At 38.0% G+C, this 14,554-nt stretch overlaps 1 protein-coding gene across 2 annotated transcripts in view; it reads right to left on the reverse strand.

Moving 5' to 3' along the window:
- Positions 1 to 14,554, reverse strand: part of CLTC (clathrin heavy chain) — a 108,086-nt gene that overhangs the window by 22,129 nt on the left and 71,403 nt on the right. For both annotated transcript variants that reach the window (XM_089676662.1, XM_089676664.1), the window contains exons 15-27: positions 12,256 to 12,381; positions 11,074 to 11,216; positions 6,445 to 6,679; positions 5,961 to 6,083; positions 5,731 to 5,876; positions 4,888 to 5,071; positions 4,617 to 4,809; positions 3,411 to 3,568; positions 2,237 to 2,401; positions 1,516 to 1,623; positions 1,236 to 1,403; positions 977 to 1,126; positions 1 to 7 (exon numbers count right to left, since the gene is read on the reverse strand). The exon at positions 1 to 7 is cut by the window's left edge and continues 125 nt beyond it. In XM_089676662.1, the coding sequence (XP_089532788.1) occupies positions 1 to 7; positions 977 to 1,126; positions 1,236 to 1,403; positions 1,516 to 1,623; positions 2,237 to 2,401; positions 3,411 to 3,568; positions 4,617 to 4,809; positions 4,888 to 5,071; positions 5,731 to 5,876; positions 5,961 to 6,083; positions 6,445 to 6,679; positions 11,074 to 11,216; positions 12,256 to 12,381 (1,906 nt within the window). The remainder of the gene's footprint in view (positions 8 to 976; positions 1,127 to 1,235; positions 1,404 to 1,515; positions 1,624 to 2,236; positions 2,402 to 3,410; positions 3,569 to 4,616; positions 4,810 to 4,887; positions 5,072 to 5,730; positions 5,877 to 5,960; positions 6,084 to 6,444; positions 6,680 to 11,073; positions 11,217 to 12,255; positions 12,382 to 14,554) is intronic.

A 14,554-nucleotide genomic window follows, 5' to 3' on the forward strand; every position in this document is an offset into this window, starting at 1 on the left:
TGGCCACCTACAAAGAGAAACCAGTATATGTTTTTGTTTATTATTTGCAATCTTCAGTACAAACATTTTTAAGGCTTGCTTTTTCAAATACAATCATAAAATTTTGCATAAAAATCTAATTTAACGTCTCCACCATTTAGATGGACCAATAGACACCTTTTCACGTATTTATCAGACTAATCCTAAAGTGACATTAAATGATATCCTCATTCTCCAACAAAAAAATCTATTTTTCATGATATAATTTCTTACTGTTTTTTTTGGCACTTTGTAATGTCCTCTGTGAGGTCCTGAACCTCTCCTTGTCCCCCTTACTTCTGCTTATTTGGAATGAGCAGTGAATGTTTGCTGCAGTCAAGTGGTAATTTTTTTGGAGTTTTTAAAAAAAAAAAAAAAAAAAAAAGCAAAGTATACATTCCTAACAGAGTTTTGTGTCATTTTAACAGCGAACAGCAGCTAACTTAATGCACATAGCTGAAGAGAAGCAAGTCATCTCTATTCCCTCCAAACGGTCTCTGACCTACAGGGCCTCAAAACGGACTTTTAAGGACAAACCGCCTAAGAAAAATTGGCAATCGCTGTACCCTTAGGATGTTAGCAGTTTATGCCTATCAGCACAGTGGCTTAGGTAGTACTTCTGCCTTGCAATACCAGGGGGTCCTTGGTTCAAATCCCAGCCGGGACACTATCTGTATGGAGTTTTCATATTCTCACTGAGCTTGCATGGGTCTCCTCTGGGTATTCCGGTTTCTTCTCAGACTCTAGAAGTCATGCCTGACTCAAACAAGTGTTGCCAAGATGGCTACCTCACCTCCTAAGTGCTTTGAGTCACAGTGGGTAAAGGCGATTTAAAAAAAAAAAAAAAAAAAAAAAAAAAAAAAAAAAGGAAGGAAGGACACCAGGATATTCTACTTCGACTAGAAGCACAATAAAGAACATGCACATAAAAAAAAACAGTCATATGGACAATTAGTACCTTAGTTATGATGTCTTTAAACTGCCCTTCTTTCCATGCATCTGTAGGATGGCTCATCATTGTAATAATTGCGTTATCATACTCTTCATATTTATCATATAAAAATACCAATTCTGACCACAAGTGAGCTTGTTCTGCTGCCCTCAGCACCTGTAAAATGAGTGAATACGTTGTTTACGAACTTCTTATACAGAACAGATGCGATTCCCTGTAAAAAGTTACACCATTAAAAAGGTGTACACAAGGAGATCTGCATTACCTTGGGAATATTGACCCTGGACCAGAACAGCTCTAAGTGCTCTCGCATTTTCTGTGGTTTGAATTTTGAATACAAAATGGCTAGCTCTGTAAACATTCCCATATGTGCACGCTCCAGGCCTAGGGCTGCTTCAAGCATGGTGATCAGCTCTTCGAAATAGCCACGGTCCTGTATAAGAAAAAAACAAAAAAAAACAGTTAATATGGCATTTCATGACCTGAATCTTATATAAATAACCCATAAGTTTGTGACAGGTTTTTACAAATATCTGTCTGGTTACCTGATAGTAATTTATTAACTCCTCCAGTTCATCAGCATGTACCACAATGTGAAGACCACACATCTGGGCAAGACGGAACTCTTTACCATCCACACAAGCAAAACAAACCTGAAAAGAAAAAAAAAAAAAAAAAAAAAAAAAAAAAAAAAAGACTGGTAAGAATTTAGCATTCCATACAAGCTCCCTAAAAAGATTAAGGGTGGAAAAATCATTATTTAATTCAGAAGTTTAAGTTTTAGGGCACATTAGCTATGTATTGGTTTCTAAAGAGAGATAGATGTGCAGCTTTATAGAAAAAGTGACTTAAAAATTTCCAATAAAAAAAAAAAATGGTCTTTTGCAGTCTTGGGAAAATTCCCTTAGACCTGCTGACTAACTTTGAATGAAAGTTCTGAGATGTGAGTATACAAGAGGGCTACAGCCTGATAAAGAAAAAAAAAAAAAAAAAAAGTGTAATTATCAATGCACGGACCAATAGCGGTTGTACAAACTGGATGGACAACATGATGGCGCTTGAGACACTGATAACAAATTAAACTTTTGATGCATAGCTATACAGTGACTGCTGTAATTTGTATTGAACTGTGATCTATCTCAGCCTATGCACTTTATTGTTCTTATCAGTAATCAAACAGGTTTGTATTCTTAGGTGTTGAGCAGTTTGAAGCGAGTTGTCAGTTGAGAATATCGAGGGGTTTATGTACATATTTTCTATAATCACCTCTTTCCAGGTGCGAGTACTGTTTGCCTTTCTAGCACCATCCACAGCAGCCTGATACTCTCCTAGGTGAACGAGGGTGGACGCCAAACGGCCAAAATTTGAAACATTATTGTAGAGCAGTTTAGCAGCATCGTACATTTTTTCATCATAGCAGCGATCACCAACCTAAATTAAAGAAAATATAAATCCTGAAATTAAAATCGTTAAAATGACTATGATACAATGTTGATTCTAACAGTGTCAAGGTAAATAATTGTAAATATGCAAAATGAAGGCCAGTGCATTATACACTAATACAGTGTTTCTAAACCTTTTTTCAGTCAAGGCACCCTTTCATATGATGGACAGTCCCAAGGCATCCTTTCAAATGATGCACAGTCCCGAGGCATCCTTTCAAAATGGACAGTCCTGAGGCACCCTTTCAAATGATGGACAGTCCTGAGGCACCCTTTATACTTATGGAATTAAGAAGCAGCCCATTCTAAAATGGGAAAAACTATTCTAATAGTTTTATATAACGCAGCAACATCCACACATGTAGAACATCCAACGTTAGAGGTGATTTATTCTTCTAAAGCAAATACACTTTCGCACACTGTCACTGACTAGTATTCCTATGTTTCTCTTCTCCATCACTCAGCTAACGTGACCCCAGCACTGACAGAGAGGGGGCAGGGGAGGGTTAAACTAGGATGCTGTGCCAGCAGCTGACATCCTCTTCAACTGATGTTATTGGTTATCATTGGTTGGCTAGAAGGTCGTAATGGTGCACAATGAAAACCTGTGGCTTTGTGTAACGAATAGGCAGGCTTATATACAAATTTTGGGCAATTTTTAGATATTTTGCCAAGGCACCCCTGAGGAAACCTCGAGGCACCTTGTTTGAGAAACGCTGTACTAAGAGATAAAGCTTTATATCAATAACAATTTTAGAATTTTTTTTTCTTTTTTAAATAGGTTTTAATTCCTCCTCAAGTTATATCATAGGGCAACAAATTTCTGCTAATCTATTAGCTGCGCTTTAGTTTTTCGAATGATAAAATCTGTTTAGCTAATTTTCCACAGAGCTTTTTGGCCATTTCTCCCTTCCTGTACTAAGTCGGACAGGGACCCATCTGACCAGGTACTAAGATTTTCATAAGAGTGTTAGTGAATGTAAACGTATATTACATACCTGCTGAATGTGGGCATTGTTTGGTCCATTAATAAATTCCTCAAGTTCAGTGAGCCGGTTAGTTTTAGCCAGAGCAAAGATGAGCTCGGTTTCCACATAGGATTCCCTTGCCTTCTTCCGGGCCATCTGCAGATATTTAACTAGCTCTTCCCAATTTCCTGTGTATCATAACAATGTAAGAGAAGAATCCAAAAACATGCATATGACATATAGCAAACCTGGACACAGCAAAGTACATTTCTATTCCTGATCTAGCACAAATGAAAAATGACTAAGGATAGGACAGCTGCCATACAGCATTGTGATAAACAGCCATTCCAGGTAAAATGAAAATTTGACTTTTTTTACACAGTCCTTAACCTTAACATCTACTTTTCTTCAAATTGCCCATAGCCCACTATTACAGATGTAATCTAGTATTAAAAAATAAAAGTCAAGTTCACCTTTAGTGAAAAAATAACAAATGCACATACTTTTTGCAGTAATACAAATGTGCATTATTTTCTCCCCCAGGAGCCCACAAAGCATTGCACCTGTCCTCCAGCTTTCTTGCCCGTACCTCTGTACGGCCTCTGTTAGAAAGCTAAAGGAAGTGTCAGTGGACTATGAGGGTACTCATTAGCGCCCATGCAGCCCATTGCGAACTACAAGTCTGTCTGCCGTAGTGACGGACAGGACTTGTAGTTTCTTAATTCACAGATCTCTGTGACAGATCAGTGATGAGGTGCTGAAGCATGTTACCTGTGACACCCCAAATACAGTGGTAGCGTGTAATGTTTCAAACATGAACTTATTCTTTACGATAGAAAGCACTTATGGCAAACACCTGTATATTTGCCAACAACTAGATTAAAGTCATTGGGCAAATTAATGTGAGGTTAGAAAAAGAGAACCACCTCCCGAACAGGTTATGGGAGGAATTATCTTCCTTCATAGACCGCTATCAACAAAACAGGAGTCCCTGTAGGAAAATATCACATCTAATCTGTGGAATATTTAAAAATGCTTGAAATTTCCCATCGCTTTCTTTGTGACAATGAGCTTCAGAACAAATAGGCTGAATTTCCTCAGCAGGACACAGTCAGCAACGATTCCTGATTGAAAAGTTAGGTTTTAATTAGGCTGTAAGTTTCTATTCTAAAACTGGGGAGACCATAAAATGGGACTACAGGGATATGCAAAAACATTAAGGAAACAGAAATTTACCACTAGCATCAGCAGCCTGTACCACTTCCATATAAGAAGAAGGATCATCTGCTTTAATATAGGAGTCAATTGCTTCTTTAACCATTCCTTTCTGCAACTGTGCCTTTGCCAGCTGACTCCATACAGCTGGTTCATTACAGCGTTCAGCAAATTCATAAGCACGGTCCAGGTTTCCAATATGTTCAATCAAGACCTAAGGAACAGGAGATAAATGAATCCTCAAATTCATAGAATATAGGTTAAAAAAAATATCAGGTATCACATGCAGTACCTGTACAGCAGATGTGTTCACATCAAATTTCCTGAAAATGGCAAAGGCTTCCTCAAATAGCTCATTACTGATAGCGATGTTTGCAATATCAGGAGCATCATAGTTATCCAGGCGGTTGATGTATTCCATGACTCTAGTACGATCGGCTTTTATAGCAGTCAGGATCAACAAGTTTTGGAGGTTCCTGTGAATAATACAGCCAGGTTACATGCATCTAAACCAGCCTCTCTCAACTAGAGTTTTGTAGAACCTGTAGGTATTTCCTCATCCTCCATGAAAAATGCTTTTCAGTTTACTCATCCTTAGGCGGGTTGTTTCATTAGATTTTTTTCTTTATTCTCGCCCTTTTTGCTTTTAACAGGTGATCCTGTTGGTATCACACAATTCCTTTTCTAGGGTGACAACATTCAGCCATTGTACTATATTCTTTGGAGGAGCAACATTGTCACCCTAGGAAAGGAAATGTGTTATGATTACAGAATTCACCTCATTTTTCAAATCCATAAAATTGGAAAGGGCTCCCCCTAGGAGTGTACTGTACTTCACAGAGGTGACCTGTGAAGACTGCAGAGCTCAAAGGATTTCTAATGGGATCAACAGTTCTTGTTTTCCAAGGAACAGATAAAACAAAACACTTCCAAAAAGGTATAATAAATTAATTTATGAATAAAATACAAGGAACGGAAATATTTCAGTAAAGTGCTTGAAGCCCAACAGGTAAAAAAAAGGCACTATGTTTATTGTGATGGCATTAACATTTCTTGCAGAATTAAAAAAACAGGACTATGGAATGTTATTTTGTTCTTGGCCATCACATCTGGTAGATAAAGTATATTTTATTACCTGTGTTCACTGAAGACAGAGTTGTCCAAAACAATTTTCTCCAACAGCTCAATGAGCTCATTTGGTAGGTCTGCAGTCATGAAGGCTTTCACTGTGACAGACACCTCCTCGGGGTCTTGGGTTTCTGGCAAAGCTGTCTGTACAACCTGAAAAAGGAGGTAACAAAATGAAAAAAAAAAATCTCACTGTCTTGAGGCCCTATCCAGTGTCTCTCCCAAAATATAACATACCTGGTCAATCAGAGGCCTCCTGTATGGGTTGCTTTCTAACAAGACACTGGCCCACAATTCTGGATCTTTACGGCGTACTAAATATCTTGAAAGGCTTTTGAACAGAGAATTTTCATTGCAAACCTAAATAAAAGCAGACAGAGGTTCTCGTTCACAGTAACTCAAGACAGTGCAGGTGTTTATAAATTTTCTTTAGCAGTAAAATTAGCCAGAACTACGGGTATTTAACAGACAAAAAAATTTACAGCTAAAAATTCAGAAATTTGATCTAGAGACCGGCATAGACTCATTTATATACTACATTCCTGTGGGTTGTGGATCATACCTGAAAAGGTTAAAAACATCCTCATATGCATAGGAAAAGCTCAGGAAGCAAAAAACCTTTTCTCTTAGAATTTGCAAAACATGCATACTGCAGTGATCAGTTGCATTTAAGGAAACCTTTTAAAAAGAAAGTTTTATCTTAATTCGGAGAATGACATACATTGATTAGTTCCAGATCACACTGTCCTCGCTCATATGACACACATGCCAAATGGGGATCTCTCTTTTCACAATACTTTCCAACAACACGGCTGTCATAATATGGGTTTTCACGGAGGAAACGTTCTGGATTATTGTTGCTGTCTATGTAAATCTTTGCCAAAGCATTGTGAGTGGCTGGCTCCTCACAGCCTTCATGGATTCTGGATTCCAACCATGGCAGAAGCAGCTTTAACCTGAAAAGGACAAAAAGACATTACCTATTTTTTCTTAAAAAACAATGGGTATAATATTCAACCCCAAATATTTGATCTGAATAAACAGGAAAGTTCAAGCAGAATTACAGCTTTACGTATTAATTCTGTGTGTCAGTGAAGTATATTAAATGACAGACTACACCTTCGGGACACCTTGGTTCAATCACGATCAAACTGTGGTGACACTTTCTAATATGACAGCTAGATGGGCTAAACCGCACTGAAGATTGAATGAGTTTTTTCTAGGTAACTAATCTTACTGTTTAGATGTCGTCTCCCAGCTAAAATCCAATTTTGACACCAACAAAGCTGAAAAATACTACTCCGGCCATCAATTGTGCAGCTCATAAAGCCTCCTTGAGAGGTTTCCCAATTCAGATCTTGTCCAGACTTAAGAAAGCCAGAGAGATATTGATTTCTTTTAAATCTAAACAATATGAAGACCTTGTTGCCCAACACAAAACTTTCTTCTCACCCAGCTCTACTTACTAAACTGGAACAGGTTCGCACAAAACTTAACGCTGGTCTCACCACAAAAGCAGAGAAACAATTAAGCTGGATGAAAAATTCTTTACAAAGAGAAACAGGCCCGGCTCCCTACTAGCACATAAGCTTACTCCTCGCTACTATCATTCGGCTATTCCAAAAATTAAACCATCAGGGGGCTCCCTCTCCCAGGACCCTCATAAAATGCTTCCTGAATTCTACTGTTTTTATTCCACCTTATACAGCTCACTCAAGGAGATCTGTCAGACCTGTAATTTCTTGATATCTCTCCCTCTTCCCCTTCTTAAGGAGGCCCATAAAGATCTTATGGACCAACCTATCACTTGTGAGGCAATCCAGATGGTTATTCGAACGCTTGCTCTACAAAAATCGCTTGGCCCCGATGATCTACCCAGTAGCTATTCTAAAACATTTTTGGAACAGCTTATTCCGCATATTTCTTTATATTTTAATCTATCTACGGGACGGTGGTGTGGTTCCTGATGATGAAAATAGAGCATATATAAATGTCATCCCTAAACTGAATAAAGATACTATTGACGTTCATAACCATCATACTATCTCGCTTATTAATTGCGACTTGAAAATTCTTACTAAAAACTTTTAGCCTTGTGTCTTAATACCTTCTTGGAACATTATTATATTCATAATGATCAATTTGGTTTCATTTCAAAATGGCAGACGTTGGACCAGATACAGAGCTCCATCAATATAGTCTCAGCAGTTGGTTCTAATTGGGATAATTCCTCTTTCAGAGAGCTCCTGTTGCTTTTATTATATCTCCACAAGGCCTTTGATAGCCTAACCTGGGATTACCTGTTTTCCACATTGGAGGCCTGTGGATCTGGTCCCTCATTCATCTCTTTATTGAAAACGCTATACAGTGCTTTTTCTGCTCAGGTCTGCGGGGCTATAAGTCGTCAGCCTTCCCTATTTGTCAAGGCACAAGACAGGGCTGCCCACTCCTCCCATTGCTATTTGCATTTAAGGATTCGTTTAACGGCTTCAGTCGCAGATCTTTATAAAGCCAATTACCAACTCTTCAAGTGACTTCATGAAGATCTTCAATGCTGGGCAGAATATTCCTCATCTTGGTTTGGCAGAATTAATTTTATAAAATGAACTTTCTTACCAAGGATTCTTTATTATTTCCGGACTCTTCCCATAGCAGTCCCGAGGGGCGATTTACTGCAGTTACAGACCAAAGTGCTTCGGTTTATATGGGGCAATCGGTGACCCCGAATGAATAGATCAATATTATATGCTTCAAAAATCTAGAGGTGGCCTTTGCCTCCTGAACCTGCAGGCTTACTACCAGGTGTCTCAAACCACTCAGCTCTCTTACACTATGGCCAAGGGTCCTGCGCCCTTGTGGGTCTCACTCAAAGCTCTTTCTTGCCACACTGCTGCAATTCGCTCCTTGATGTGGATGACGAGCCACCTACGACCTCCTATACTATGCCCTACTCTGTCTCATGCTGAGTGTTTGGGATAGGATACGGCATCACAAGTCGCTAGCATCTTTACATACCTCGTTGGCCCCGATCTTTTATAACCTAGAGTTTGTCCCAGGGATGGTCCATACTTCATTCCAATGGTGGTTTAACAGAGGTCTCCTGCGGATAGATTACCTTGACGGAGACAAACCATACTCCTTACAATATCTTGTAGATAAATTTCAGATGCCTTCTAGTGAAGTCTTCCGATATTATCAACTTAGATCCTTCCTACGCTCTAAGCTAGCCCTATTAATGGACCCCTCACTCTCACCCAATTCGAATTGTCTTGTCAGGCAAGAGGCCTCTTATGGGGACAAATTTCAGTGATGTATACCTCCATCACTGATCCTACTGCAAAACTTTCATATATGCTTCAATGGGAGAGGGATCTGAACTTCACCTGGGAATTGTCTGAATGGCAGAAGGTGGAATATGCCTTATCCACAATATCTATCAACACCATCTTGATAGAATCAAACTTTAAAAAAACAAAACCCTTACCACGCTGGTCCCTACTCACATAGCCAAAAGGCACCCCACTGCATCTCCTCTATGTTTTTGACAATGCGGGCAAATGGGAACTATGTGTCACAAATGGTGAAAATGCCCTATAGTGACTAGATTTTGGATCATGTTTAATTTCATCTACTCAGTGACAGTAGTAAATATCCACAGATCCCCAAGCAGCAGTCCTCTTTCATAAGCTACCAAATGAGGTTCAAAAGAAATCTGTGAAATCTTCTACATGTTCCTGGTAGCACGTATCACTATAGGCAGGCATTTGCAGCGGTAGGTCAAATCATTTGATTATATGAAGCAAAAGCTCAGTTGGATTACGGTCAATGACAAACTCCCCTGTACCCTTCATATTACAGCTAAGGGCTCATTCACACTTGACTAATTTCTAACTCTTGCCAAAACGCCCCCTGTAACATTTGACAGGCACTTGGGAAGCGATTTTAACGCTCCTCAAACGCTCCCCAAATGCCCTATGAGCGTTTTTGAGGCATTTTCCAAGCGTTAAAACTGCACCAAACACCTATAATGAATTTTAATGGTATTAACACCCCACAAACTCCTGCCAGGCTTTTGAGGAGCATCACCATAGACTTGAATGGCAGGCTTCAACTCCTCTTGACTGGACATGAGGTGTCAATTTTGCAGCGATGCCAACGCTTCAGTGTGAACAGCACTGTGTGCTGCCATGTGTAGAATTTTCATTGGAATTTGAGGCTCATTAAAAAATCTTCCCAAATGCCTAACGCCTGCTAACAAAGCTAGTGTGAACTTAGCCTAAGAAATTTGACAGGACATGTGACCCATGGATTTGGTATTTGTCAGCTTCGTAACCGGCTTCCCTCTCTCTTTCTCCCCCTTCTTTGTTTTGCCCCTCTCTTTTTCCTCCTATCTTTTTCCTCCCTCTAAATTCCCCCTCCTCCCCTTTTTTAAATGTCATTACAATTCTAATCTCAGGCATTGAGTCCCCTTTCACAGGTATATGAACTATCTTATTTGTTTTTGTGGATTTTTACATCATTGTTGTTTTGGCTGAAGAATGGAAGCATTGTTACAATAAGTATCTGTTGTCTGCCCTTTTAGGTCATTACTGCTCATTAGTTTACCTCCTTACTTGTCTGACCTGTATCCATCTTGATAATTACTGTCTTTTAATTTTGCTATTGTTGCTATTTATTCGCCCTTTTTTCTCTGTATTTGTGAACTTCAATAAAAATATTATAAATTGACAGACTACAGCATGCAGAAGATAAATTGAAGATCTCTCCTTAGACCAAAAAGCCATTCAGGTGCAAAAGTTAGGAGGTTAAAGAACAAACCTGCATGAAATGGGTTCCCTGTCAAACTGTATTAAATACACCCTCCTATGTCATCCATAAACTTTACAGTTAAAGCTGAATGCTCCCCACTGCAAGGATTAACTTTTGCCTGGGGGTCGATTAATAAAAAGGGAGCGAATAGGGTAAGTATATCATCTTACTCATCATCCCCTAGGTAAATAAACCAGTGGGGAGAGGCGGCTCACTGTAATAGTAAAAGTTTTTTTTACCTGGAGTTCAGCTTTAGAAAGGTAAACCCCTTTCCTTTTTTCATAAAATAGTAAGTAATTACCAGGACTTTCTAGCTATATGGTAGATGTTTGTGGTTATTCATTTCTGAAAACAAGTATTCATATAAATGTCATCTGCTGTAATACAGTGATCACCGATTTAAAATTTCAAATCTTTCCAGCAGTATTGAACTGCATAACACCATAAATACTGTAAAAAGGTTAAATTAGCATGCTTATTTTGGTAGGGAATCCTTGCACAGATACACATTTCAGAAATATGACAAACTCCCAGCACCTACCGGTTTCGTTTTTCAACTTCAGCTACAAGCTCATCAGTGGAGAACTGACCCCTTACCACCAGGATAAGGTTCTTAATTACATCTTCAGAGCAATCCACATCTAGCAAACCACCAATAACCACTGGCAACCGACTTGGATTAACCTTTTAAAACAGACAGTATATTGTCACCAAAAGATAACACATTGAAAGCTTTATGTACTAATTACTGTACATTTTTAAGTGCATTGAAAAAAGTTTAAAATTAGTGAACGGCAATTATGTAATATTGACCATGTTCAGACAGTCAAAAATGCATGTGCAAGACAACTGTGCTTACATGTGACCATGAAGAAGGCGGCTCTATCAAGAATGGTAATGGAGATATGAAGTGACAAGTGGTACTGCTAGACATTATCTGTGCCTGTATGTCACGGGCAGCAGCAGAAATCAAAGCAGCTTTTCTAACTTGTGTGAGTGAGGCTTCCCTTGACAGCAACTGGATGGGCAGATTCAGGTGATACCTACAGGTATTAGATTTACACCTGATCTAACAGTAACTGGCAGGATCGAGAAACTGTCGTCTTTTATCTATGGGTACCTTATGATATAAAAGTCAAGTAGCTATATATGTCTATATGAAAAAATGTTGATTTGTACTGATTAGGTCAATAATTTTGGCTACCAGCAGCTAGTTAAAACTAAGGAATTTCTATGTACACAGCCAACAAAAGGATTCCTGCCTTTTGGTTGGGAGAGTTTTTGAAAATCAAATTTTCTCCATATGCACAACACTGTGGCTGGTGAAACAAGGGCGGGTGTCTAGGTAGCTTAGTTTATATCTTTTTCCCCCCCAATGTGTCCCTAAGCAGCGTGAAGGCTACCATTGAATTGGAGCTGCATGGCTTATACATGCGTGATTCAGCCTGGCCTTGTAAACCCAATGAACTTATAGCTGCTAAGCTGCATTGAAAGCCATTTCATGGGAGGTACTGTACTATAAACTACATGAGACATTCTGGTCATAACCTATACAGCATATTATAAATTAATTTACGTCACTAGGTTTATCTGACTACAGCACTAGTCCTTACAATATTTCAGTTGTAAATACCAGGAAATGTTTAATAGAAGATGGAAAAGCAAGCCTGAGACTGAGCAAACAGAATGGTTAACCATTTTATGAAAAAGAAATAACTCTTACCTTCTGTACATAGATCTCAATGTACTTCTGCAGATTGTTTCTGTATAGATACAGCACCAGATCATGTACAAAGTCAAACCGATCACAGACAATTATGAGAGGCAGCTGGTCTGTAAGTTTAGCTTCCTGCAACAATGTATTCAGACAAGTTAAACATGAGGAACAAAGATAAACCTCCATGCACTGCCTAATACTAACCTAGTACAAGATAAAAATGGCGGTACCTGGTTTAACAAATCTTAATTTATATGCAACTAAGGACTTTTACTCAAAACACTCATACGGTTAAAGATTTCTGCAAAACAAAGCTAACATAAAAGTTTCTAATGTCAATGCATGCTGTTATAAAACTGTGTGTCAGATTTATGACTAAATTGGGCTCAGATCGAATGGTCATAATGTATGCTGTATCATGCTACAAGGATGCTGCAGTAGTAGCATAGCTACTAATTTCTTAAAACAAAGGGAAAAAAAAATAGGAAACCTGGAAGAGCTTAAAATTTTCCACATGACAATCCTACATACACAAATTACACCAAGAATACAGGTATGAAGCCTGCATGAAATTTACCTTGTACATGTCCTGCTCATTCCACAGACAAAAGGAAAAGCACAAAAAATAATAACTTCCATCAGGAAATGGTTTAACACATAAAAATGTTTCTATTACGGGATTTTACTACTACTAAGGATTCTTAGGAAATTTAAAGACTTATTTTTTTATCTTTTTAACAGGTAACGGAGTTCATGACACAACACTAATGACAGAAGACTGTTTCATATGGAAATAGTTAAGTCTGTGCTCTATGCCTTCCCCACCTTGAACTTTAGAACCTGATGTGTGAGGACTAGCAAAGCCTAGGAGCAGTTACCAATAGTCTCACACCCTTTATTTTAACGAAAAGATAAAATAATTGGGCTGAAAAAAAAAAAAAAAAACTCAGAACTTAAACACCATTCTAAACCAAGTAGAAGAGATAGACCTTGTCAGTTAGGAAAGGATACAAAGTATGTTCAAAGTCAGGTTCTTTAGGGACTGGAATGGCATCTCACTAATTATAAGCAGTATATTTATGTACAGTATTCTCAAAGTTTTCTAAAGAAAACTACCTTACATATATGCTCCATCATTATAATCACCCAGAATATAACATGTACTATAAGAGAAGGTCACTACACAACTCCTGGATACCATGGCTCCCCATATAATTATGTGATATTTCAAATATTACTTGAAATTGAAAAAAAAAAATGCTAAACAGCTTACGAACTTTGTTAAAGTAAGATAGAAAAAGTTCTAAGAGGGTTTAAACAATTTATTTCATAACAGGATAAAAATTTAAATCTGGAGAGCCTAAATATTAAAGTATGTTAGACAATATAATAAATCCACTGACGGAAAAAAAAAAAAAAAAAAGGACTATGGCTTAAACTGGCGTGAATAAAAGTCTACTCAATCTACAGTATATTAAGTAGCCATCTGCTGTGTGATAGGCATCTCACATCTGCATCCTCCTGAAAATTAAATACATTTTTATATCCCTTAAAGAAAAAAAAAAATAATCGAATTCAGCTCATGTTGGAAATCTTTTATGCATCTTTTTGTGGCATGGCTTCTTTAAAGAAGGAGCTACAAGTTCTAAGCATATAATGTGAGGGAAGCTATATCATAGCTATGTACTCAGAGAGCTAAAGGGAAAATGACACTCCCTTGGAGTCTGCCTGCAACATAGTGATGATATGGATTCTACTGTTATCACAGAAAGTGCATTCTTGCAACGGTTTCTTCTCCTTTCCTACTGGTATGGTGTGCAAACAAACAATTTCATACAGAAAACTGAGCCTTTTGTACTGCAGACTCCTGCTTTACTTCTTTATTGATAAAGATTAATACAACCCCAAGTCCAAAAAAGTTGGGACACTTGTGAAAAATCTACATAAAACAGAATGCAATTATGTGCAAATCTCATAAACCTATATTTTATGCACAACAGAAAATATATCAAATGTTTAAACAGAGAAAATATACCTTTTTAAGAAACAAATAATTATATTGTCAAATTGATGACAGAAACATGTCTCAAAAATAGTTGGGACAGGGCCACAAAAAAGTTGGCAAAGTACGTGGTACTAACAAGGAAGAGGTAGAACAACAATTTGCAACTAATTAGGTTAATTGGCAACATGTTAGTAACATCACTGGGTGTAAAAAAAAAATACTCAGTCAGTGTCTGAGAATAAAGATGGGCAGGTTCACCAATCTGTGAAAAGATCTCTAAAAATTGTCAAAAAAATTCAT

The sequence above is a fragment of the Staurois parvus genome, unplaced genomic scaffold (genome assembly GCF_062004578.1).
Source record: "Staurois parvus isolate SC_StPar_1 unplaced genomic scaffold, SC_StPar_1.0 ptg000172l, whole genome shotgun sequence".
Lineage (NCBI taxonomy): Eukaryota > Metazoa > Chordata > Amphibia > Anura > Ranidae > Staurois > Staurois parvus.